A 26332-nucleotide genomic window follows, 5' to 3' on the forward strand; every position below is an offset into this window, starting at 1 on the left:
AAGATCTAAGCTGACACTCCCGCTGCAGTACTGAGGGGGTGCCGCACTGTCGGAGGTGCCGCCTTTTTAGTATGAGGCGTTAAACCCTGCCCTCTCAGGGTGGACATAAAATATCCTACCGCCACTATTCAAAGTGGGAGAACCTTCACCGCACGGACTGCAGCGGTTCAAGAAGGCGGCTCACCACCACCTTCTCGAGGGCAATTAGGGATGGGCAATAAATGCCGGCCTCGCCAGCGACGCCCACATCCCACGAACGAGGGGAAAAAAAAGAGCAGGGGAGATCTGCCAGTCTCCTGGGCCAATATTTATCCTTCAACCAACATCACTAATAAAACAGATGATCTGGTCATTTATCTCATTGGTGTTTGTGGGATCTTGCTGTGCGCAAATCGGCTGCCGTTCTTCCTACGTTACAACACTTCATAAAGTACTTCATTGGCTGTAAAGAGCTTTGGGAGGTCCTGAGGTCGTGAAAGGCACTATATAAATGCAAGTCTTTCTGTTTTCTTTCGGCAGATGTTGTTCATTGGAGGGCGGAAGGAGTTGTTCACTGGGGAGTGGGACTAATCTTTCAAAGAGCCGGTACAGCCACGAGGGGCCGAATGGCCTCCTTTTGTGCCGTACGATTCTATCCAGCACCTGCCTCTGCTCCACCTTTGTCTGTCTTTGTATTCGTGGCCCTCCCTCCGGTCCAGTCGGCCTCTGGGACGTTGGCCCCCCCCCCCCTCTCCTCCTCCTACCATGTACGATTGACCTGTGCCCTCCTGATCGGCCTACACCCTCAGCCTGTGCTCCTGGGCTGCCACAGTTTGCCAGTTTGCTGCCCTTATTGCCCTTCTGAACAGCTGTGCACCTTTCGCATCATATCCATTCCTTATCAGTCGGGCTACTCCCTCTCGTTATGTCGGATACACAAACTGAACTTCTAAATATCCAGGGAGGCTCCTCCCGGCCGTTTGCATCTTAACCGTGTTAACCATTAAATCTTACGTTTCCCTTATTATTTTACTCCTTGAACCGTTGCAAAAATGGTGCATTTTTTTTTTCATTTTCTTTGAAAACTTTCGTTCATTAATTATAAAAATATTGGAGTTGGGGGGGTGGGGAAAGAGGGCCATTTGTCTGACGGTCGAGAATCATCCAATCGGGGTGCGGAAGAGTCTTATTCGCTTTCCGATTGGCCGTGGGAAGGCGGTGCCTCGCGAGGATGGGCGCGTCGGGCGACCAATGGGGGCGAGGGGGTACCCTGAGGATGGGCGCGTCGGGCGACCAATGGGGGCGAGGGGGTACCCTGAGGATGGGCGCGTCGGGCGACCAATGGGGGCGAGGGGGTACCCTGAGGATGGGCGCGTCGGGCGACCAATGGGGGCGAGGGGGTACCCTGAGGATGGGCGCGTCGGGCGACCAATGGGGGCGAGGGGGTACCCTGAGGATGGGCGCGTCGGGCGACCAATGGGGGCGAGGGGGTACCCTGAGGATGGGCGTGTCGGGCGACCAATGGGGGCGAGGGGGTACCCTGAGGATGGGCGTGTCGAGCGACCAATGGCGAGAGTGTGGGGGTGGGGAGACGGGAGGGTCATGTGATGAAACCTCCAGGAATACATCCAACCAGAGTTGGCGCTGAGCCATCATGGCACCAATAGAAATGTAAAAAATAAAGACATCCAATGATAACCTGCATTAGCCTTTTTGAAATCTGTGGTAAATGGATGTTATTTGACAGTTTTGGACAACAGTCTAATGCTGCCAGGCCCCAGTAAGCTGTCCCCTCCCACTTTGGGCCTAGTGCCAACTGCTAGTGCAGCCTGCCCTCTTTGCTTCTTTCTTTCTTTTTTCCTGCTTAAACATGGCTGGCTGCAGAGGAGAGAAGCAGTCAGTGTGGCTGGTCTCCCTGGGGCTGGGAGCCTTGGCTGGGATCTTGCTCTGCCTGGCCGCCCTCGTTTGCCAGTCAGCGGAGATCGGGCGCCTGTGGAGGGAGCTGGAGGACCTGAGGCAGGATTGCAGAGCCGGGCGGGGGCCGGACAGCAGCACCGAGGGCTTGAGGGAGGACAGCATCAGGTCACTGCAGGTCAGGATGTGAGTTTTCTTTAATAGCGATTCCTCCCGGCGACTCTCCTGTGCTGAAACCCCTTAACCAAACAAGAAGCATCAGGAGCTTGTCATCTCTGACTCGGTGCAATGTTAAATATGCTTATTGAAGTTACCTCGCAGATACTGTGCAGGCTGTGAGATGCGACTGCTGGGAACAACTCCTTTATTGCAGTGCAAACTCCAGCTGGAGTTAAATATAACGATGGCTTTCAGCTGGGAGGGGAGGATTCCTTATATCAACGCAGCGAGTTGTGATGATCTGGAATTCACTGCCTGAAAGGGAGGTGGAAGCAGATTTAATAGGAACTTTCAAAAGGCAATTAGATAAATAAAATGGTGTGGTGCATTTTGGTAGGATGAATAAGGAGGCCTCATACTGCTTGGATAATAAGAGTCTAAATGGGATAGAGGAGCAAAGGGATCTAAGGGTACAGATACACAAATCACTCAAAGCAGTGACGCAGGTTAATAAGGTCACAAAAAAGGCAAATCAAGCAATAGGGTTCATTTCTAGAGGGATAGAATTGACAAGCGAAGATGTTATGTTAAATTTGTAAAGAACCTTGGTTAGACCACACTTGGAGTATTGTGCACAGTTCTGGTCTCCATATTATAGAAAGGATATAGAGGCATTGGAGAGGGTGCAAAAAAGATTCACAAGGATGATACCAGAACTGAGAGGATATCCTTATCAGGAAAGGCTGAACAGGCTGGGGCTGTTTTCTCTAGAAAGGAAAAGGCTGAGGGCTGACCTGATAGAGGTCTTTAAGATAATGATAGGGTAGACGGAGAGAAAATGTTTCCACTTGTTGGGGTCATAAATATAAGAGAGTCGCTAATAAATCTAATCGGGAATTCAGGAGAAACTTCTTTGCCCAGAGAGTGGTGAGAATGGGGAACTCGCTCCCACAAGGAGTAGTTGAGGTGAATAGCATAGATGCATCTAAGGGGAAACTAGATAAACACATGAGGGAGAAAGGAATAGAAGGATATGCTGATAGGGTGAGATGAAGTGGGGAGGAAGGAGGCTCGTGTGGAGCATAAATGCCGGCATAGACCAGTTGGGCCGAATGGCCTGTTTCTGTGCTGTAGTTTCGATGTAATTCGATGTAACTTGAAAAGGAAAAAATTTACAGAGCTATCGGGGAAAGAGCAGGGGGGAATGGGACTAATTGGATAGCTCTTTCAAAGAGCCAGCACAGGCACGATGGGCTGAATGGCCTCTTTCTGTGCTGTAAGATTCTATAGGTGTTGGGAGATGAATGGGTTGTTTTTAAGTGTGATACCCGGAAATTTCTAGAATGTAAACGGGATGCAGCAGCCTGTTTTGCCGGCCATTTACGATGGGGAAGGATTCATTTACTTCGTTTCTCCATAAATTTTTAAACAGCAGCCAAATCCTGACTTCTGACCCTCCCCGACCCTAATCCTGCTTCGTGTCTGGCCTAAGCTGACAGTCCCAACTCAAGGCTGTCACGTTAAGGGGTCGCCAACCCTCCTGGAGTTTCCAGGAATTAGATATTAATTTCCGGCTGGGAGAGAAAAATCAAAGGGGCTTTAAAAATGTTTTTTTTTCCATTTTCTTTCATTTTTGTTTATTGGTTATAAAAACGTTGGGGATGGGTAAAGAAAAAAGGCTGTTTGAGCGACAGTCGAGAATGGTCCAATCGGGTAACGAGGAGTCCGTCCGCTTTCCGATTGGCCGTGGGAAGGCGGGGCACCGCGTGAATGGTCGTGTTGGGAGACCAATGGCTGAAGGCACGGCCTCCAATGGTGGAGCGATTAATATCGGGCAGGAGGCCAGAGATGGAGGAGCGTAGAGATCTCGGAGGGTTGTAGGGCTGGAGGAGGTTACAGAGATGGGGGGGGGTGGGGTGGGGTGGGGGACGAGGGCCGTGGAGGGATTTGAAGACAAGGATGAGAATTTTAAAATCGAGGGGTTGCTGGTCCGGGAGCCGATGGGGGGGTGAAAGGTGAACGGGACTTGGTGTGAGTTACAATACGGGACAGCAGCGGACTGCCTGATGCTAGAGGAAAGGTTTGGGACCTCAGCCAGTGTTGGTTGAGGGGGTTGACTCTCCTCACCAGATCGAGGTGTGGGGACTGGACCCAAAGGCAGATCTGCGCAACCAGGTTGGTTTAGAAAAGGGAGGCACGTAGTGGGGGACTCCAGGGGTCGCCAACTCTGGTTGGACGTATTCCTGGAGGTTTCATCCTGCCTCCAACCTCCCCGCCCCCTCCCCCTCACCCTCCCGCCATTGGTCGCCTGAAACGTCCATCCTCGCGAGGACCCGCCTTCCCCGGGGCCAACTGGGAAACAAACAGACTCTTTGTTACCTGATTGGACGATTCACGACTCTCAAGAAGTCAAACAGCCTTTGTCATCCCCAACCTCGCGCCCCCCAACTCTAATATTTTTATAATTAATAAACGAAGGGTGTTTGACGCCCCTGTGAATTTTCTGTCCCTGGCAGAGTGTTGCATGTAGCAGTGTCCTGGAGATTAATCGCCAGTTCCTGGAGACTCCAGGTTGGTGACCCTACGTGTGGGAGCAGGGGGGAAATGGGGGGAATTTTTACATTGAAACTGCCCCCAGTCACTCTAGTAATGCCCCTTTAACTGGAACATTCTGTGGTTACGGTGACTAAGCAAAGTGTTGCTGTCAAACTGATGGGGCTTTGTTCTTGTGGTTAATGATGTAATTGGAATTGAAAGCTAGGCTCATTATTCATCCACGGGTCTTTTACAAGAGAGACGTTTCTGTTTCATTTTCTCATGAATAGTCTTCCTTCACCTGCACATCAGTCACGTGCGGCTAGAGGTCGAACCCTGAGAGTGCGGGTTGCCAACCCCTCCAGGATTGCCCTGGAGTCTCCAGGATTGCCCTGGAGTCTCCAGGAATTAGAGGTTAATCTCCTGGGCACTGCTGTGAGCAAACACTCCAGGGAGAATAATCATCAGGAGTGTTAAAAAAAAAGAATTATGTGCTTTTTTTTCCAATTTCTTTGCACACTTTTTTGTTTATTAGTTATTGACTTATTAGGATGATAGCAGAACTGAGAGGTTATAACTATCGGGAAAGATTGAACAGGCTGGGGCTCTTTTCTCTAGAAAAGAGAAGACTGAGGGGTGACCTGATAGAGGTCCTTAAGATTATGAAAGGGTTCGATAGGGTAGATGTAGAGAAAATATTTCGGGCCATAAATATAAAATAGTCATCAATAAATCCAATCGGGAATTCAGGAGAAACTTCTTTACCCAGAGAGTGGTGAGAATGTGGAACTCGCTCCCACAAGGAGCAGTTGAGGCGAATAACAGAGATGCATTTAAGGGGAAGCTGGATAAATACATGAGGGAGAAAGGAATAGAAGGATATGCTGATAGGGTGAGATGAAGTAGGGAGGGAGGAGGCTCGTGTGGAGCATAAACACCAGCACAGACCAGTTGGGCCGAATGGCCTGTTTCTGTGCTGTACATTCTATGTAATAAAAATATTGGAGATGGGGAATAAAGGCTGTTTCATTGAATCATAGAAAATTTCCAGCACAGAAGGAGGCCCTTTGGCCCATCATGTCCACGCTGGCCGAAAGTGAGCCACCCAGCCTAATCCCACTTTCCAGCTCTTGGTCCGTAGCCCTGTAGGTTACAGCACTTCAGGTGCACATCCAGGTACTTTTTAAATGAGTTGAGGGTTTCTGCCTCTACCACCCTCTCAGGCAGTGAGTTCCAGACCCCCACCACCCTCTGGGTGAAAACATTTTTCCTCAACTCCCCTCTAATCCTTCTACCAATTACTTTAAATCTATGCCCCCTGGTTACTGACCTCTCCGCTAAGGGAAATAGCTCCTTCCTATCCACTCTATCTAGGCCCCTCATAATTTTGTACACCTCAATTAAATCACCCCTCAGCCTCCTCTGTTCCAAAGACAACAACCCCAGCCTATCCAATCTTTCCTCATTGTTAAACTTCTCCAGTCCTGGCAACATTCTCATAAATCTCCTCTGCACCCTCTCTAGTGCAATCACATCCTTCCTGTAATGTGGTGACCAGAACTGTGCGCAGTACTCAAGCTGTGGCCTAACCAGTATTTTATACCATTCCAGCATAATCTCCCTGCTCTTAAATTCTATGCCTCGGCTAATAAAGGAAAGTATCCCGTATGCCTTCTTAACCACCTTATCTACCTGTCCTGCTCCCTTCAGGGATCTGTGGACATGCACTCCAAGGTCTCTCTCTTCCTCTACACCTCTCAGTATCCTCCCATTTATTGTGTACTCCCTTGCCTTGTTTATACTGTCCCTCAGAATTGAATATAATAACTTGCCCACCACCTGACTGGCCTGTAATTACTCAGTCTATCCCTCGCTCCCTTTTTAAACAACGGTACAATGTTAGCAGTCCTCCAATCCTCCGCCTCCCAATTGGATGATCCTTGATTGACAGTCGGGTGACCAATGGCGGGAGCATGGGGGAGGGGTGGTGAGGGGGGCAGGGTGGTCGGAGGCAGGAGGTCACGTGATGAAACCTCCTGGAATACGTTGAACCAGAGCTGGCGACCCCCTCCAAGAGGGGGGGGACACAGTTTCAAAACGAATATTAGGAACGATTATGGGCCGGGTTCAGGAAGTTCTTCACACAGTGATTAAAGTGTGGAATGTGGAGATAAGGCAGAAACGGCCAACACCTTACAAGAGAAAAAATTTGCATATTGCAGGCCTTTATCACATGTCTCGAAACCACTGTTATTTAGCAGCAGCTAAATCAACATCATTTCGTATTTATATAATGCCTTTAATGTCATAAAACGTTCCAAGGTGCTTCACAGGAGCGATTATCAAACAAAAAATTGACACCGAGCCACATAAAGAAATGTTAGGACAGGCTTGGTCAAAGAGGTAGGTTTTAAGGAGCGTCTTAAAGGAGGAGAGAGAGGCGGAGAGGTTTAGGGAGGGAATTCCAGAGCTCAGGGCCTCGACAGCTGAAGGCACGGCCGCCAATGGTGGGGCGATGAAAATCGGGGTTGCACAAGAGGCCAGAATTGGAGGAGCGCAGAGATCTCGGAGGGTTGTAGGAGCTGGAGGGGGTTACTGAGATGGAGAGGGCGGCGAGGCCATGGAGGGATTTGAAAACGAGGATGAGAATTTTAATATCGAGGCCTTGCCGGACCGGGAGCCAATGTAGGGTCAGCGAGCACGGGGGGCGAGTTAGGAAATGGGGAGGAAGGGCAGTTGAGGCACAGATTCTGGAGCAACTTGAGAGTCAGTTAGAAGCAGTAGGTTTCTGCAGAACGATGAGCTAGATGGGCCTAATGGCCTCCCTCATCTGTTAGTTATTTTTTGCCATCCTTTATCCTTTGCTGATACTACTCTTGGGCCTCTCATCCTGAGCTTTGTTGTTCGCCATTCACTTTTCTGTGATTTTCCCTTTAACTGTGCTTTGGATGGCCAATTGGGAGTGGGTTTGTGCAATGGTTCGATGTTCACTGGCCAAATGTATCTCACAGGGAACCCTTGAAGTCAGCACAAAGACAGAGAGGCCATTTGCTCTGATGAAACACTTACCTGCTGCCCCGTATCCTAACTCGCACCAAGTCCCGTTTGCCCGTCACTCCCCTGTGCTCGCTGACCTGCACTGGCTCCCGGTCTGGCAACACCTCGATTTTTAAAATTCTCATCCTTGTTTTCAAATCCCTCCATGGCCCTCGCCCCCCCCTCCCTATCTCTGTAACCTCCTCCAGCTCCTACGACCCTCCGAGATCTCTGCCCTCCTCCAATTCCGGCCTCTTGCGCATCCCCGATTTCCATCGCTCCACCATTGGCGGCCGTGCCTTTAGCTGCCTCGGGCCCTAAGCTCTGGAATTCCCTCCCTAAACCTCTCCGCCTCTCTCTCCTCCTTTAAGAAGCTCCTTAAAACCTACCTCTTTGACCGAGCTTTTGGTCACCTGTCCTAATATCTCCTTATGTGGCTCGGTGTCAGATTGTGTTTGATAATCGCTCCTGTGAAGCGCCTCGGGGACGTTTTACTACGTAAAAGGCGCTATATAAATGCAGGTTGTTGCTGTTGTAATCCGTCTTTTTTTTTCTTTCCAGATGCTGACAGACTCTCCGTATATTCCCAGAATGTTCTGTCTTTTGTATCCACGCAGGGGTCTGGGCTCTGATTTGTACCCTGACCTCTTGAGGCGATAGGCCAGTAGAATCCATGGTAATGGCTGTCTGTTCCTCAACACAGCCTCTCCCCCAGCCCCCGCCAAACCAATGATACGCAGTCACCAGGGGCAATTTCTCAACCGAAATTCCCCTTTTCTTTCCCGTACAAAGTAAGCTTAGCAAACCCGATCTCAAGCCAACTGGACCAGTTTCAGAAGCAGGAAGTTCTAATCCGATCCAGCTAATGCCCGTGGGGGTCTCGTTGCAACACAACTTACCGACATATTAAAGAAGGAACTGCCATTTATACAGTGCCTTTCACAACCTCAGGACGTCCCAAAGCAATTTACAGCCAATGAAGTACTTTTTTTTGAAGTGTAGTCACTGTTGTAATGTAGGAAACGCGGCAGCCAATTTGCGCACAGCAAGATCCCACAAACAGCAATGAGATAATGACCAGGTCATCTGTTTTTTTTAATGATGTTGGTTGAGGGATAAACTCCCCTGCTCTTCTTCCCCCGGTCTTTTACGTCCACCCAAAAGGGCAGACGGGGCCTCGGTTTAACGTCTCATCCGAAAGACGGCACCTCCGACAGTGCAGCACTCCCTCAGCACTGGCACTGGATTTTGGAGCTCAAGTCTCTGGAGGGGGGCTCGACCCCACGACTAACCCCACGGCCGAATAGTTTCCTGACTCTCACCTGCAAGGTTTACTTGGTTAATAAGGGGCATTGGGAAAGAGAAATTGTGACATTAGTCAGTGCCTTCGAGGGAAGAGGGGTGAAATTAGAGGCAATGTTTTGGAAAATCTCTTGCCTTGTGGTTTACAATTTAGGAACTTTACCTCACCTCACTCAGAAGTTAAGTCCCAAACTATTTGTGGAGTTTCTGTTTCTGGACTGAGCTCTGACCCTGGATCTATCTACAGGTCTCCCCCGTGTTGGATAACTCGAGACTTCCTCTCAAAGCCTCAGCCTCACCTCAACTTCTGGATCCCCCACAGACTGTCCGCTGCCACAATTGGGAACCAAGGCGACAAGCACTCCGGGTGGAACGAGACTCCGAGGGGAATAGGAAGCAAAAGCGGACAAGTGAGCCTACGATAATTTAGCCTCCTTTTCTTTCGCAGCCTGTCAGCCGGGTCTGTGCAGGTCTTTGGGCCTGGACGGATCTCAAGGTCTGTGTACCAATCTGAGGGGCTGTGTACCAATCTGAGGGGCTGTGTACCAATCTGAGGGGCTGTGTACAAATCTGAGGGGCTGTGTACAAATCTGAGGGGCTGTGTACAAATCTCAGGGGTTGTGTACAAATCTGAGGGGCTGTGTACAAATCTGAGGGGCTGTGTACAAATCTGAGGGGCTGTGTACAAATCTGAGGGGCTGTGTACAAATCTGAGGGGCTGTCTACAAATCTGAGGGGCTGTGTACAAGTCTCAGGGTCTCTATGGATCTCGGGGGCTGTGTACAAACCTCAGGGTCTGTGTACAAGTCTCAGGGTCTGTATAGATCTCAGGGCTGTGTACAAGTCTCAGGGTCTGTGTACAAGTCTCAGGGTCTGTGTACAAGTCTCGGGGTCTGTGTACAAGTCTCGGGGTCTGTGTACAAGTCTCAGGGTCTGTGTACAAGTCTCAGGGTCTGTATGGATCTCGGGGCTGTGTACAAGTCTCGGGGTCTGTGTACAAGTCTCAGGGTCTGTGTACAAGACTCGGGGTCTGTGTACAAGTCTCGGGGTCTGTGTACAAGTCTCGGGGTCTGTGTACAAGTCTCGGGGTCTGTGTACAAGTCTCGGGGTCTGTGTACAAGACTCGGGGTCTGTGTACAAGACTCGGGGTCTGTGTACAAGTCTCGGGGTCTGTGTACAAGTCTCGGGGTCTGTGTACAAGACTCGGGGTCTGTGTACAAGTCTCGGGGTCTGTGTACAAGTCTCGGGGTCTGTGTACAAGTCTCGGGGTCTCTATGGATCTCGGGGCTGTGTACAAGACTCGGGGTCTGTGTACAAGACTCGGGGTCTGTGTACAAGACTCGGGGTCTGTGTACAAGACTCGGGGTCTGTGTACAAGTCTCGGGGTCTGTGTACAAGTCTCGGGGTCTGTGTACAAGTCTCGGGGTCTGTGTACAAGTCTCGGGGTCTGTGTACAAGTCTCGGGGTCTGTGTACAAGTCTCGGGGTCTGTGTACAAGACTCGGGGTCTGTGTACAAGACTCGGGGTCTGTGTACAAGACTCGGGGTCTGTGTACATGTCTCGGGGTCTGTGTACAAGACTCGGGGTCTGTGTACAAGTCTCGGGGCTGTGTACAAGTCTCGGGGTCTGTATGGATCTCGGGGTCTGTGTACAAGACTCGGGGTCTGTGTACAAGTCTCAGGGTCTGTATGGATCTCGGGGCTGTGTCCAAGTCTTGGGCCTGTCGATGTCGGGGAGACGTTAAGAGTGAGGTTTATGATCGAGAGAGACTGGCTGCCGGCCCTTTCGATCGAAACAAAGCTGCGTTTATTAGAATCTCATTTTAATTCCCCCCCCCCTCCTCCTCTCCTGAAGGTGCTGATTCTCGCTGGGATACAGTTTCAGCGGGGACCAGGTATCCTCCGGTCTCCTCAACCACGTGGCCATTCTTTCATGCTCAATTTGTCGGGCTATTCAACTGTGGGAGGCACCCCGATTATGTTGGTGGGGGGGTGGCAGGGGGTGGGATTTGTACACTGGGAGCCTGATCTGGAAGAGCTCTCTCCTAGGGAGAATTTGCATGCATGCATCCCACAATCGGCACTTCCAACACAGGGGCAGGAGGGAGGCCGTTCAGCCCCTCGAGCCTGTTCCGCCATTCAATTAGATCATGGCTGATCTGTATCTTAACCCCCATCAACCTGCCTTGGTTCCGTTAACCATCAGACTGAACCATCAGACGAGGCCTCATTGTCCAGTTCTCAAGCTCGTTCCCTGGAGTGGCCCCACTTTTCACAAGGACTTTGCAAAACAGCCTCCCACATGGTAACGCTCCCCTGGCGTTGGAAGCTGTCGCTCAGACTAATTCGGCCGAGACGAACATACTCCTGAGCTGGGTTCAGAGGTGTGCGACCCGCTATTTATGCTTGTTTTTTATCTCTGCAGACAGCTCCTCTCCTTACTGAGCAGAAGTGGCCATTTCCGTTTAAATACTCTAAGCCACAAAATCCTGGGATTCTATTGATAAAGTCTGAGTTAAACAACTTGTATTTATAAAGAGCCTTTAACGTAGTGAAACGTCCCCAAGGCTCCTTCACAGGAGCGATTATCAGACAAAATCTGACACCGAGCCACATAATAGGTCAGGTGACCAAAAGCTTGGGTCAAAGAGGTAGGTTTTAAAGGAGGGTCTTAAAGGAGGGGAGAGAGGGGCGGAGAGGTTTAGGGAGGGAATTCCAGAGCTTAGGGCCCCAGGCAGCTGAAGGCACGGCCGCCAATGGTGGAGCGATGGAAATCGGGGGATGCGCAAGAGGCCGGAATTGGAGGAGCGCAGAGATCTCAGAGGGTTGTAGGGGCTGGAGGAGGTTACAGAGATAGGGAGGGGGGTGAGGCCATAGAGGGATTTGAACACAGTCCTGTCGTGTGGTCTTTTTTTAAATGCTCCATTGCTTGGTTTGTTTCTTTTTTATACCCAACTTGCCGTTAGCCACGTGATGGGACATCGATAAGGAGAGGGACCTTTACTCGATGGCTTCACTGTAACGGTTCCTTGTTCTCGTTCACAGGGAGAAGCTCGTTCATCCATCTGGTCCCTTCTTCTTACAGATCCCAAGGTGAGTGTTGGCCCCCAGTCATGGCTGCAATGCCCCAACATTGTAGACTAGCCTCTGCAGCAGGAGTGTGCATGCTTTTTTGTGAGCTACGTGGGCTGCCGATCGACCCTGGGGAGTGGGGGAGAGGAGGTCACATATAAAATCCATGTTCTTTATTTATTAATGTGTACCTCAAGTTCCTGATACTAACAGATCCCGGTGTTCTGATTTAGGGTTATTCCACCAACAAGGCAGTAGCGTTAAGAACTGCCCTTTCCCAAATCTACAGGGTCCCCCATCAAACATGGATAATGAGAGTCTAAATAGGGTAGGGGAGCAGAGGGATCTGGGGGAGCAGATACACAAATCACTAAAAATAGTGACGCAGGTTAATAAGGCCATAAAAAAGACAAACCAAGCACTGGGGTTCATTTCTAGAAAGAGAGAATTGAAAAGCAGAGAAGTTATGTTAAACTTGTATAGAACCTTGGTTAGACCACACTTGGAGCACTGGGCACAGTTCTGGTCTCCACAGTATAGAAAGGATATAGAGACATTGGAGAGGGTGCAAAAAAAAAACTTACAAGGATGATACCAGAACTGAGAGGTTATAACTATCAGGAAAGATTGAACAGGCTGGGGCTCTTTTCTCCAGAAAACAGAAGACTGAGGGGTGACCTGATAGAGGTCTTTAAGATTATGAAAGGGGTTCGATAGGGTAGACGTAGAGAAGATGTTTCCCCCTTGTGGGGGGAGACCAGAACTAGGGGCCATAAATATAAGATAGTCACTAATAAATCCAACGGGGAATTCAGGAGAAACTTCTTTACCCAGAGAGTGGTGAGAATATGAAACTCACTACCACAAGGAGTAGTTGAGGCGAATATCACAGATACATTTAAGGGGAAGCTGGATCAACACATGAGGGAGAAAGGAATAGAAGGATATGCTGATAGGGTGAGATGAAGTAGGGAGGGAGGAGGCTCGTGTGGAGCATAAACACCGGCACAGACCAGTTGGGCCGAATGGCCTGTTTCTGTGCTGTACATTCTTTGTAGTTCTTTGTAAACTCAAACGGGGTGAAAGCAGGGGGTAAGAAATACATGAGTCAATCTCCCGGGGTTTAGCGCCCAGATTGATTCCTGAAGAAATGGGGGCAAAGCACAGGACAAATTACCACAAGGTCCTTTGCCAACGCCCTCACCCTGCACCCCGCACCCCCACCCTCGGTTCTGGGCTTGAGTGGCACCGGACCCCCAAACAATCTCTATGGCTTTCCTGCTAGCCAAACCCGACTGTGCCAGGAGAGGGTGCCCGTGAGGTAGATATCCTGTATTAGCACTGAGTGCACATCAGGAGAAGAGGGAAAGAAAAGGTCTTACATTTAATTAGCGCCTTTCACCATCTCCGGACGTCTCCCCCCCACTGTGGTAATGTAGGGAAACGCGGAAGCCAATTTGCGCACAGCAAGCTCCCACAAACAGCAAGGTGATAATGACCAGTAGCTTTGTGGTACTGAGGCTGTACAGGAGAGTCCCATGGTCGATTCCCTGATTCATGATGAGTTAAGCATGACCTCATCCGAGGTTCCTGCTCCTGATCGATATCCAGTGATTCCCCTCCCCCTGTTTCCCCACCCCGCCCCCCACTGCTGGAAAGTGGATCTGCATAGACGGAGGGTAGGGACAAGATTGGGCTTAGCTGTGATGCCAACCACAGTGGAATAGCCTCGCCCCATTCACTGTCCCGGCTTGTAAATGGAGAATGGCAAGGTAGAGGGAGGGCATCCAAGTGCTTGAGGGGAGGAGGGAAGATAAAAGAGGAGAGAGGTGGTAACCTGAGGAAGGTCGGTAACATTAGCCTCTATGAACGGTAATGTGCGCTCTCTTCTGATTGCTTGCTGTAGGTGAGAGCACCATTATCCACTGGCAGAAGACCTTACACACGGGTGAATCTTTTGAACAGAACAACAGCACCATCGGCATTAAAGGAAACGGTTATTATTTCATTTATACTCAGGTACGGCTGCACCCTGCCAGCACCCAGGGGATCAGCAGGTGTGGCTCGGTGTGGAGATGGTTGAAGCATCTGGTCCCAAGATGAGCCTGGGTCTTGGCTTGGGAAAGGGAAGGGAAGGAAGAAAGGAAATGAGGAAAGAAGGAAAATGCATTCATGTAGTGCCTTGTCACATCTCTCGGGATGTCCCAAAGCACTTCACTTTTAGTCAATCACTTTGTGGTTATGTGGGCAATGGGAGGGAGGAATGGTGGCCAGGACACTGGGTGACCTCCCTGCTCCTCCCGTGCCGTGGGATCTATAATGCCCAGCTGAACAGGCAGACGGGGCCTCGGATTTGTGTCGCCTGAGAGGGGAGCAACAGGCCGGTCAGGTTGGAGATCTTAGGTACTTCTCGTTGTTCCCTCTTCTGCTGCTGTGCCGGAATCAAATGGCAAACCATCTCCTTGGAGCTATATCTGGGCCGGGTGGGGGGGGGGGGGAAATTCCCAGGGAATTCTCAGGATAGGCCCCAGCTGGAGTATTGTGTCCAATTCTGGGCACCGCACATTAGGAAGGACGTCAAGGCCTTGGCGAGGGTGCAGAGGAGATTTACCAGAATGGTACCGGGGATGAGGGACTTCAGTGACGTGGAGAGTCTGGAGAAGCTGGGATTGTTCTCCTAAAGCAGAGAGGGTTAAGGGGAGATTTAATCGAGGTGTTCAAAAACATGAGGGGTTTTGATAGAGTCAATAAGGAGAAACTGTTTCCAGTGGCAGGAGGGTCGGTAACCAGAGGACACAGATTTAAGATAAAGAACCAGGGGGGGAGATGAGGAGAAATTTATTTACGCAGCGAGTTGTGATGATCTGGAATGCGCTGCCTGAAAGGGCGGTGGAAGCAGATTCAATAGTAACTTAAAAAAGGGAATTGCATAAATACTCGAAGGGGAAAAAAATTGCAGGGCTATGGGGCAAGAGTGGGACTAACTCTTTCAAAGAGCCGGCACAGGCACGATGGGCCGAATGGCCTCCTTCTATGATTCTGAGCCTGGGACCATCAGAAGCCGGAGGTAGAAAGTGTAGGTGGGAGAAATGTCCAACCCCTCCATTGGAATTTGCTTTATCTTTTGCCTTGGAGCAGAAATCTGGCAGATTTTTTAAAATTCATTTATGGGATGTGGGCATCGCTGGCGAGGCCGGCATTTATTGCCCATCCCTAACTGCCCTTGAGAAGGTGGTGAGCCGCCTTCTTGAACCGCTGCAGTCCGTGTGGTGAAGGTTCTCCCACAGTGCTGTTAGGAAGGGAGTTCCAGGATTTTGACCCAGCGATGATGAAGGAACGGCCGATATATTTCCAAGTCGGGATGGTGTGTGACTTGGAGGGGAACGTGCAGGTGGTGTTGTTCCCATGTGCCTGCTGCTCTTGTCCTTCTAGGTGGTAGAGGTCGCAGGTTTGGGAGGTGCTGTCGAAGAAGCCTTGGCGAGTTGCTGCAGTGCATCCTGTGGATGGTACACACTGCAGCCACTGTGCGCCGGTGGTGAAGGGAGTGAATGTTTAGGGTGGTGGATGGGGTGCCAATCAAGCGGGCTGCTTTGTCCTGGATGGTGTCGAGCTTCTTGAGTGTTGTTGGAGCTGCACTCATCCAGGCGAGTGGAGAGTATTCCATCACACTCCTGACTTGTGCCTTGTAGATGGTGGAAAGGCTTTGGGGAGTCAGGAGGTGAGTCACTTGCCGCAGAATACCCAGCCTCTGACCTGCTCTCGTAGCCAACAGTATTTATGTGGCTGGTCCAGTTAAGTTTCTGGTCAATGGTGACCCCCAGGATGTTGATGGTGGGGGATTTGGGGCACAGTCCATGAAGAAGTGTTATGCTTTCGGCCGATGTCTCTACCTTGACAGTGAGCAAGAAGTCTTATCAAGATGGTGAGAGTCCTCTTTTAAGAGGGGTTGAAAATGTTTTGCCTCTACTTTGACCTGGGACCTGATTGTGGGGGGGGGGGGGGCGGTGGGCGGAGGGGGAGGTGAAGGGGTTGGGGAACACCACCTTCTGCAAACATTGACTGGAGCGTTCCAACACTTTCCCTCTTTGCCCAGGTCCTGTATCAGGACCAGACGTTCGTTATGGGACATGTTGTGAAGAGAAAAGAACGAGGGAGGCAGAAGGATGAGGAGACCCTGCTCAGATGCACACAGAATATGCCGGATACGCAGCCCTTTAACACCTGCTACAGTGCAGGTAAGTACAGACCACTCCACCAGTTATCTTATAGTACCGGCTCATATGCCAGTGTAACAACGGTGCCACACGTGCCATCTCACAGGGTACTTTTGCTCCCTGCCTCCGGAGGGGAGGACAAATGCAAATCTTGAACAGCGAGCCTAATGAGCACTTGTCCTTCGGGTGTTGCTCCAGGTTCTCTGAATCCACCTTGCGAGGCAGACAGGGATGCCAAAACGCCCATAGTCCCACCTTATAAGAACATAAGAAATAGGAGCAGGAGTAGGCCATTCGGCCCCTCGAGCCTGCTCCGCCATTCAATCAGATCATGGCTGATCTTTGGCCTCAACTCCATTTACCCGCCCGATCCCCATATCTCTTGATTCCCCTAGAGTCAAAAAATCTATCGATCTCAGCCTTGAATATATTCAACGACTCAGCATCCACGGCCCTCTGGGGTAGAGGATTCCAAAGATTCACAACCCTCTGAGTGAAGAAATTCCTCCTCATCTCAGTCTTAAATGGCCGACCCCTTATCCTGAGACTATGCCCCCTAGTTCTAGACTCTCCTGGGGAAACGCAGCTTTACTCTAACGTGGTGTTAGCGAAGGGTTAATCAAACGGAACGGCCATTTAACTGCGTTCAGTAACGTTTTCAATTGGAACTGATCGCAGTAGCAGTTTGATTATCCCTTTGATATGGACAGACCCTGTAACAAGACCTGGGGAGGCTTGTAGCTGCGAGTGGGTGTGTAGACTTGTAGATTATTTGTCTTTTAACATTGCAGGGACATAAGAAAGGTGTGACAATTTAATGGTGGTTCGCTGTCTGTAAAGTTGACGGTGATTGTATTGATACATAAACGGCCCTATGCAAAGGTCACCCTGGACATCCAGAGGCCATAAGTACAAAATAGTCGCTAATAAATCCAATAGGGAATTCAGGAGAAATGTCTTTACCCAGAGAGTGGTGAGAATGTGGAACTCGCTACCACAAGGAGTAGTTGAGGCAAATGGCACAGATGCATTTAAGGGGAAGCCGGATAAACACATGAGGGAGAAAGGAATAGAAGGATATGCTGAAACGGGGAGATGAAGTAGGGAGGGAGGAGGCTCGTGTGGAGCATAAACACCAGCATGGACCAGACGGGTTGAATGGCCTGTTTCTGTGCTGTAGTTTCAATGTAACTCAATGCGACTCATACAGTCGAAAGGAATGTGGCCTCGGGTGATGGGAAGGTCATACCCACACAGTAGCGTTAGAATGGCTTTGATAATTCACAGATTCTAACTGTCTTCAGCTTAAGGATTTGATTAACAGATCAACCAGGATGTGTAAAAACTGACAGGCAACACAATTCTCTAGAATACAGAAGGCTGAGGAGAGACCTGATAGATGTCTTTAAGATTTTTTAAAATTCGTTCATGGTTCGTGGGCGTCGCTGGCAAGGTATTTATCACCCATCCCTACCTGCCCTTGAGAAGGTGGTGGGGGAGCCACCCTCTTGAACTTGCTCGGCCATTTCTGAGGGCGATTAAGAATCAACCACATTGCTGTGGGACTGGAGTCACATATAGGCCCAGACCGGGTAAGGACGGCAGGTTTCCTTCCCGAAAGGACATTAGTGAACCGGATGGGTTTTTACGACAATCCAGTAGTTTCATGGTCACTATTACTGATACTAGCTTTTTATTCCAGATTTTATTTAGTTAATTGAATTTAAATTCCCCAGCTGCCTTCGCAGGATTTGAACTCATGTCTCATGGATTATTAGTCCAGGCCTCTGGATTACTAGTCCAGTAACATAACCACTATGCTACCGTACCCTCTGAAAGGGATCAATAGGGTAGATGTAGAGAAGATGGTTGTGCTTGTGAGGGAGACCAGAACCTAGGGGCAATAAATATAAGATAGTCACCAATAAATCCAATAAAAAATTCAGGAGAAATTTCTTTACCCAGAGAGTGGTGAGAATGTGGAACTCACTGCCACATGGAGTGGAAGAGGCGAATAGTATAGATGCATTTAAGGGGAAGCTAGATAAACACATGAGGGAGAAAGGAATAGGAGGATATATTGATGGGTTTAGATGAAGTAGGGTGGGAGGAGGCTCGTGAGGAGCACAAACACCACCATGGACCAGTTGGACCAAATGGCCTGTTTCTGTACAGTAAATTCGATATATAAAACATAATGTCCTTACCCGGTCTGGCCTATATGTAACTCCAGACCCACAGCAATGTGGTTGATTCTTAATTGCCCTCTGAAGTGGCCTAGCAAACCACTCAGTTGTACAATCTCACCAAAAAAAGTCATAACAAGAATAAAACCGGACGGACCACTCGGCATTGGACCACTGGGCACCGGACACGACAAAGGCAAACCAAGCCCAGTCGACCCTGGAAAGTCCTCCTCACTAACATCTGGGGACCTGTGCCAAAATTGGGAGAGCTGTCCCACAGACTAGTCAAGCAACAGCCTGACATAGCCATACTCACAGAATCATACCTTTCAGCCAATGTCCCAGACTCTTCCATCACCATCCCTGGGTATGTCCTGTCCCACCGGCAGGACAGACCGACCAGAGGTGGCGGTACAGTGATATACAGTCAGGAGGGAGTGGCCCTGGGAGTCCTCAACATTGACTCCGGACCCCATGAAATCTCAAGGCATCAGGTCAAACATGGGCAAGGAAACCTCCTACTGATTACCACCTCCGTCAGCTGATGAATCAGTCCGCCTCCATGTTGAACACCACTTGGAGGAAGCACTGAGGGTGGCAAGGGCACAAAATGTACTCTGGGTGGGGGACTTCAATGTCCATCACCAAGAGTGGCTTGGTAGCACCACTACTGACTGAGCTGGCCGAGTCCTGAAGGACGTAGCTGCCAGACTGGGCCTGCGACAGGTGGTGAGCGAACCAACACGAGGGAAAAACATACTTGACCTCTTCCTCACCAATCTACCTGTCGCAAATGCATCTGTCCATGACAGTATTGGTAGGAGTGACCACCGCAGAGTACTCGTGGAGACGAAGTCCCGTCTTTGCACTGAGGCTAACGTTTTGTGTGGCACTATCACCGTGCTAAATGGGATAGATTCAAAACAGATCTAGCAGCTCAAAACTGGGCATCCATGAGGCACTGTGGGCCATCAGCAGCAACAGAATTGTATTCCAGCACAATCTGTAACCTCATGGCCCGGCATATTCCTCACTCTACCATTACCAACAAGCCAGGATCAACCCTGGTTCAATGAGGAGTGTAGAAGAGCATGCCAGGAGCAGCACCAGGCCCAGTCTGGCAGCTATGTCCTTCAGGACTCGGCCAGCTCGGTCAGTAGTGGTGCTACCGAGCCACTCTTGGTACCTAAAAATGAGATACCAGCCTGGTGAAGCTACAACTCAGGACTACATGCATGCTAAACAGTGGAAGCAACATGCTATAGACAGAGCTAAGCGATTCCACAACCAACGGATCAGATCAAAGCTCTTGCAGTCCTGCCACATCCAGTCGTGAATGGTGGTGGACAATTAAACAACTGACAGGATGAGGAAGCTCTGTAAACATCCCCATCCTCAATGATGGCAGAGTCCAGCACGTGAATGCAAAAGACAAGGCTGAAGCGTTTGCAACCATCTTCAGCCAGAAGTGCTGAGTGGATGATCCATCTCGGCCTCCTCCTGAGATCCCTACCATCACAGAAGCCAGTCTTCAGCTGATTCGATTCACTCCACGTGATATCAAGAAATGGCTGAATGCACTGGATACAGCAAAGGCTATGGGTCCCAACAACATCCCCGCTGTAGTGCTGCAGACTTGTGCTCCAGAACTAGCTGCGCCTCTAGCCAAACTGTTCCAGTACAGCTACAACATTGGCATCTACCCGACAATGTGGAAAATTGCCCAGGTATGTCCTGTCCACAAAAAGCAGGACAAATCCAATCCGGCCAATTACCGCCCCATCAGTCTACTCTCAATCATCAGCAAAGTGATGGAAGGTGTCGTCGACAGTGCTATCAAGCGGCACTTACTCACCAATAACCTGCTCACCGATGCTCAGTTTGGGTTCCGCCAGGACCACTCGGCTCCAGACCTCATTACAGCCTTGGTCCGAACACGGACAAAAGAGCTGAATTCCAGAGGTGAGGTGAGAGTGACTGCCCTTGACATCAAAGCAGCATTTGACCGAGTGTGGCACCAAGGAGCCCAAGTAAAATTGAAGTCAATGGGAATCAGGGGGAAAACTCTCCAGTGGCTGGAGTCATACGTAGCAAAAATGAAGATGGTAGTGGTTGTTAGAGGCCAATCATCTCAGCCCCAGGGCATTGCTGCAGGAGTTCCTCAGGGCAGTGTCCCAGGCCCAACCATCTTCAGCTGCTTCATCAATGACCTTCCCTCCATCATAAGGTCAGAAATGGGGATGTTCGCTGATGATTGTACAGTGTTCAGTTCCATTCGCAACCCCTTAGATAATGAAGCAGTCCGTGCCCACATGCACAAAGACCTGGACAACATCCAGGCTTGGGCTGATAAGTGGCAAGTAACATTCGTGCCAGACAAGTGCCAGGCAATGACCATCTCCAACAAGAGAGAGTCTAATCACCTCCCCTTGACATTCAACGGCATTACCATCACCAAATCCCCCACCATCAACATCCTGGGGGTCACCATTGACCAGAAACTTAACTGGACCAGCCACATAAATACTGTGGCTACAAGAGCAGGTCAGAGGCTGGGTATTCTGCGGTGAGTGACTCACCTCCTGACTCCCCAAAGCCTTTCCACCATCTACAAGGCACAAGTCAGGAGTGTGATGGAATACTCTCCACTTGCCTGGATGAGTGCAGCTCCAACAACACTCAAGAAGCTCGACACCATCCAGGACAAAGCAGCCCGCTTGATTGGCACCCCATCCACCACCCTAAACATTCACTCCCTTCACCACCGGCGCACAGTGGCTGCAGTGTGTACCATCCACAGGATGCACTGCAGCAACTCGCCAAGGCTTCTTCGACAGCACCTCCCAAACCCGAGACCTCTAAGGACAAGGGCAGCAGGCACATGGGAACAACACCACCTGCACGTTCCCCTCCAAGTCACACACCATCCCGACTTGGAAATATATCGGCCGTTCCTTCATCGTCGCTGGGTCAAAATCCTGGAACTCCCTTCCTAACAGCACTGCGGGAGAACCGTCACCACACGGACTGCAGCGGTTCAAGAAGGCGGCTCACCACCACCTTCTCAAGAGCAATTAGGGATGGGCAATAAATGCCGGCCTCGCCAGCGACGCTCACATCCCATGAACGAATAAATAAAAAATAGGATTGGGAAAAGAGTAGTTGCTGAGAGAAAGACCTCAGAATCCGATGAGACCAAATCAGCTGATGATTTCGCTGTTAATGTGGATTTTCCAGTAAAACTTGCAAGGTTATTTCTGTAAGTGGTGTTAAGTGTATGTTTAATCATTGTCAATAATAGTTATTATCATATGCTTAATAAATCTGTGAATATTTACCTGTAATTCTGCAAACCCTGTTATTTTGTGGAGTAACTTGTAAGGAAGAACAACTATCCTCTAACATTAGGAACAGGAGGAGGCCATTCAGCCCCTCGAGCCTGTTTCGCCATTCAATTCGATCATGGCTGATCTATATCATCAACCCATTTACCCACCTTGGTTCCATAATCCTTAATTCCCTTACCTAACAAAATTCTATCAATCTCAGTTTTGACATTTTTAATTGACCCCCAGTCTCAACAGCTTTTTGGGGGAGAGAGTTCCAGATTTCCACTCCCCTTTGTGTGAAGAAGTGCTTCCTGACATCGCCCCTGAACGGCCTTGCAGGACAAAGCAGCCCGCTTGATTGGCACCCCATCCACCACCCTAAACATTCACTCCCTTCACCACTGGCGCATTGTGGCTGCAGTGTGTACCATCCACAGGATGCACTGCAGCAACTCGCCAAGGCTTCTTCGACAGCACCTCCCAAACCCGCGACCTCTACCACCTAGAAGGACAAGGGCAGCAGGCACATGGGAACAACATCACCTGCACTTTCCCCTCCAAGTCACACACCATCCCGACTTGGAAATATATCGGTCGTTCCTTCATCATCCCTGGGTCAAAACCCTGGAATTCCCTTCCTAACAGCACTGTGGGAGAACCTTCACCACACGGACTGCAGTGGTTCAAGAAGGCGGCTCACCACCACCTTCTCGAGGGCAATTAGGGATGGGCAATAAATGCCCGCCTCGACAGCGACGCCCACATGAACGAATAAAAAAAATTAATTTTAAGGTTCTGCCCCTTTGTTCTGGACTCTTCCCCACCAGAGGAAATAGTTTCTATCTACCCTATCAAATCCTTTAATCATCATAAACACAACTAACAGTGTCTCAATGTGACAACTCTTAACCCATTGCCTACGGCAGCCAATTTGTGCACAGCAAGATCCCACAAACAGCAATGTGATGATGACCAGACCATCTGTGTATAGTGATGTTGGTTGAGGGATTGATGTTGGCCAGGACACCAGGGAGAACTCCCCTGCTCTTCTTCGAAAGAGTATCATGGGATCTTTTACATCCACCTGAGAAGGCGGACAGGGCCGAAAGACGGCACCTCTGACAGTGCAGCATTCCCCTCAGTACTGCGCTGGGAGCGTCAGCCTGGATTACGTGCTCAAGTCTCTAGAGTGGGGCTTGAACCTACGACTCTCGGACTCAGAGGCGAGAGTACAACCCACTGAGCCACGGCCGACAACTATGACCTTGTCATCTCAAAGATGTCCTGATAGATCTCATCCGATAGACGGCACCTCCAACCCTGGAATGGGGCTTTGAACTCACAACCCTCTGACTCAGAGGCAAGAGTGCTACCCACAGAGCCACAGCTGGCACTGAGCCTACGTTCCTATTAGCACAGTTTCTGCAACAAAGGTAACACTTTTTTTTTCTCTTCTTGAAGGTATCTACAGGCTACAGAGAGGGGATATCATCGAGCTGGTCATCCCTCGCTCTTCTGCAAACATCATCATGGAGAAAGACTCCACGTTCATGGGGCTGCTGAAGGTGGGACCTATCTAGTGAAGCATCCCGGCTCTTCAACATGGCACCTGCTCCAGCGACAGTCTAGCCAAGGACCAGCGACCATCATGTACTGTGGGACTTGTTTGCCCCACTCACTCCTCTATGTTCCGGTGAATCAATTGCAAGATCATCGTCCCTATCTTCAAATCTCTCCACGGCTTAGTTGGGAAGGGACATGGGAACCAGGAGGAGGCCATTCAGCCCCTCGAGCCTGTTCCGCCATTCATTTAGATCCAAGCTGATCTGAAGTTACATCCCGAGAGACTCTCTCCAGCCTGCACCATCTGTTCCTCTTCCTCTGGATTACTGCTTATTCCCATCACATCTGCACCACCATTTTTGAACCACAATCCAAGGTTCTCAGGAATTCGCTTCCAAATCACTTTGCTGTGCTACCTCTCTTCCTGCCTGTTTCTTAGCACCGTTACCTCGTTGTTGGATAAATCCTAAATCAGAACGCCGAGATCTGTTGGTGGCAACAACTTGGGGATAGATGCAAATTTATGGGAGCAGGGATTGAAATTTTATACGGTACTCTTAGGCGCCATAGTATATATCTATAAACTCCAGAATCAAATGGTTTAGACACTACTGCATTGCATTGTACCTGTGGCTATTGCATTGGTCAAAAATTGATGCGGGAGGTTCTGCACGCTGACGTTCTGCTCCTCAACTGCAGTATTGAGACCTACGCTCACAATTGTGCCCTGTATTTTGGTCATTTCCCCCTGTCCCACCTCCTGAAGGAACTGGCTCTCGCTGAGGTACAGTTCCACAGGTGCTATTCATCACCTGGGTACTCCACCCAAATGGTTCATTGTGAACTCAAGGCAGTGAGTGCCAGCAGGCTAATCCACTGTGGGGTGCATCACAGGGATGCTTGATCCTGCCCTGATCTGGCACCTGCACTTGAGTGCAAGTAGGGGAACAGAGTGGGGTTCACTGGATATCGAGCAGGAGCAGCAACCCTAGCCAATTTTCTCCTCTTCCCCCCCCACCTCCCCCCAACTCTAGTCCAAGGACGGTGACGCCCATTGTAGCAGCCTTCCCAGCTGAGATCAACCGAACTCAGCACAGACAGGGAACAAAGCGGGGAGCTGCTGGTCCACACAGTTCAACTACAGGTTGGCTAAGTGGGGAGGGGGAAGTCTTCCTTGCATTGTTCTCAGAGCCAGCCTGCATTTCTTCAGTGAACTCGTCTCACTATTTCCTTGGGTGTCATCACTGTTGCCATCTCCCTGTATATTGCTGTTGCTATTCCTCTGTACATCAGTGTTGCTATTTTTTCTGTTTTATCACTGTGGCACAGAATTGGAAGTGTTTTTGTACAGTATACCAAGAGGTTTCATAGGACAATAAAAATAATGATGTTTACAAACAGTTATATAGATATATATATAAAAAAAAGTCTGGCGTTGTTTTTTCTGGTTTGAGACAATGTTTTAGGCTGCGGTCTATCTGTGAGCACTGATCAAAGATTGGTACCTGACCTCTTAGATGTGCAGAATTTTGTGATATACTGCTTCAGTCTAATTGGCCCAAGGTTCAGGTATAGCAGAGCTCTCTTGTAGGTGTGAAATGGCACCTCTCTTCCATCATTAATCTATTCCAGGAGGCGGCAGCCGCCTTGTTGTAATTTTAAAAAGGTTCCCTGTGACGTTTAAATGATTCTAGTTGGTCTTCTGGATGCGCCTAGGCAAATGTGACATGTGGATTGGCAGCGGATTAGAGTTAGAACAGAGACCAGTGTCTCCGCTATGCAGACGGTCTCGCACTAATTTGCTTTAGTCTGCTCGAGCGTCATGTTGGGAGCCGATACACGCCCCCGTACAATGCCAGCTTACACATCAATACACACCCGAAGCTACTTTGCACTGCCCCAGAAAACTACGGAGTAGATTTTTGTCTTCACCACCTGGGCAGTAATTTGATTTCGATGGAATGAAAGTAGGGTAGGATCTAGACGGACTGGCGATTCCCCAAAAGTCTACCCCTAATGTCAGGTTATCTTGATTTAATAAAGGTTGGAGCTGGAACATATAAAAGTAAAAGAAAATTAATGTGGGTCGCAGTTTGGGATTGAGGTGTAAGAGGATGTATAGAGAGGTACATAGAATCATACAGCATAGAAGGAGGCTGTTCAGCCCATCATGCCTGTGCCAGCTCTTTGAAAAAACTATCCAATTAGTCCCATTCCCCTGCTCTTTCCTCATAGACCTGCTAATTTTTCCCCTTCAAGTATTTATCCAATTCCCTTTTGAAAGTTATTGAATCTACTTCCACCGCCTTTTCAGGCAGCGCATTCCAGATCATAACAACTCGTGGTGTAAAAACACTCTCCTCATCTCCCTTCTGGTTCTTTTCCCAATTACCTTAAATCTGTGTCCTCTGGTTACCGACCCTCCTGCCAGTGGAAACAGTTTCTCCTTATTTACTCTATCAAAACCCCTTCATGATTTTGAACACTTCTATTAAATCTCCCCTTAACCGTCTCTGTTCTATTGTAAACAATTTTACAACACCAAGTTATAGTCCAGCAATTTTATTTTAAATTCACAAGCTTTCGGAGACTTCCTCCTTCCTCAGGTAACTGTTCTAAGGAGAACAATCCCAGCTTCTCCAGTCTCTCCACATAACCAAAGTCCCTCATCCCTGGTACTATTCTAGTAAATCTCCTCTGCACCCTCTCCAAGGCCTTGACATCCTTCCTAAAGTGTGGTGCCCAGAATTGGACACAATACTCCAGCTGAGGCCTGACCAGTGATTTATAAAGGTTTAGCGTAACTCCTTTGCTTTTGTACCCTGATGCCTCTATTTATATCTCTTTGATCTGTGGTGTTACACAGTGTAGTTTTCAGGTGAAATGGCGTTAGCGGGCATGGGATAATTGAAACAGGGCACATAGATGACATTTACTCACCATTTTTAAGTCATAAATTCCTGTCCACATTTAAAATGGGAATTGCCTTAGTAAACTTGGTATGCTGTAATTATGCCCTCCCACCAGTGGTGGGGGTGCAGCAC

General features: G+C 49.5%; 1 protein-coding gene across 3 annotated transcripts; it reads left to right on the forward strand.

Annotated features, from left to right (window-relative positions):
* Window positions 1-1728: 1728 nt before the first annotated feature.
* Window positions 1729-24688, forward strand: LOC137302498 (tumor necrosis factor ligand superfamily member 13-like). 3 transcript variants are annotated; one of them, XM_067972195.1, is made up of 6 exons: window positions 1729-2079; window positions 9173-9335; window positions 11970-12017; window positions 13903-14015; window positions 16090-16231; window positions 23187-24688. In XM_067972195.1, exons 1-6 carry the CDS (start codon window positions 1744-1746, stop codon window positions 23303-23305), a joined length of 921 nt encoding a protein of 306 aa, XP_067828296.1. In that variant the 5' UTR covers window positions 1729-1743; the 3' UTR covers window positions 23306-24688. The 3 variants fall into 3 exon arrangements, with proteins under 3 accessions (XP_067828296.1, XP_067828297.1, XP_067828298.1); XM_067972197.1 differs by having other exon boundaries at window positions 1816-2071; XM_067972196.1 differs by lacking the exon at window positions 11970-12017.
* Window positions 24689-26332: the final 1644 nt, after the last annotated feature.

Source organism: Heptranchias perlo, chromosome 35, assembly GCF_035084215.1.
Source record: "Heptranchias perlo isolate sHepPer1 chromosome 35, sHepPer1.hap1, whole genome shotgun sequence".
Lineage (NCBI taxonomy): Eukaryota > Metazoa > Chordata > Chondrichthyes > Hexanchiformes > Hexanchidae > Heptranchias > Heptranchias perlo.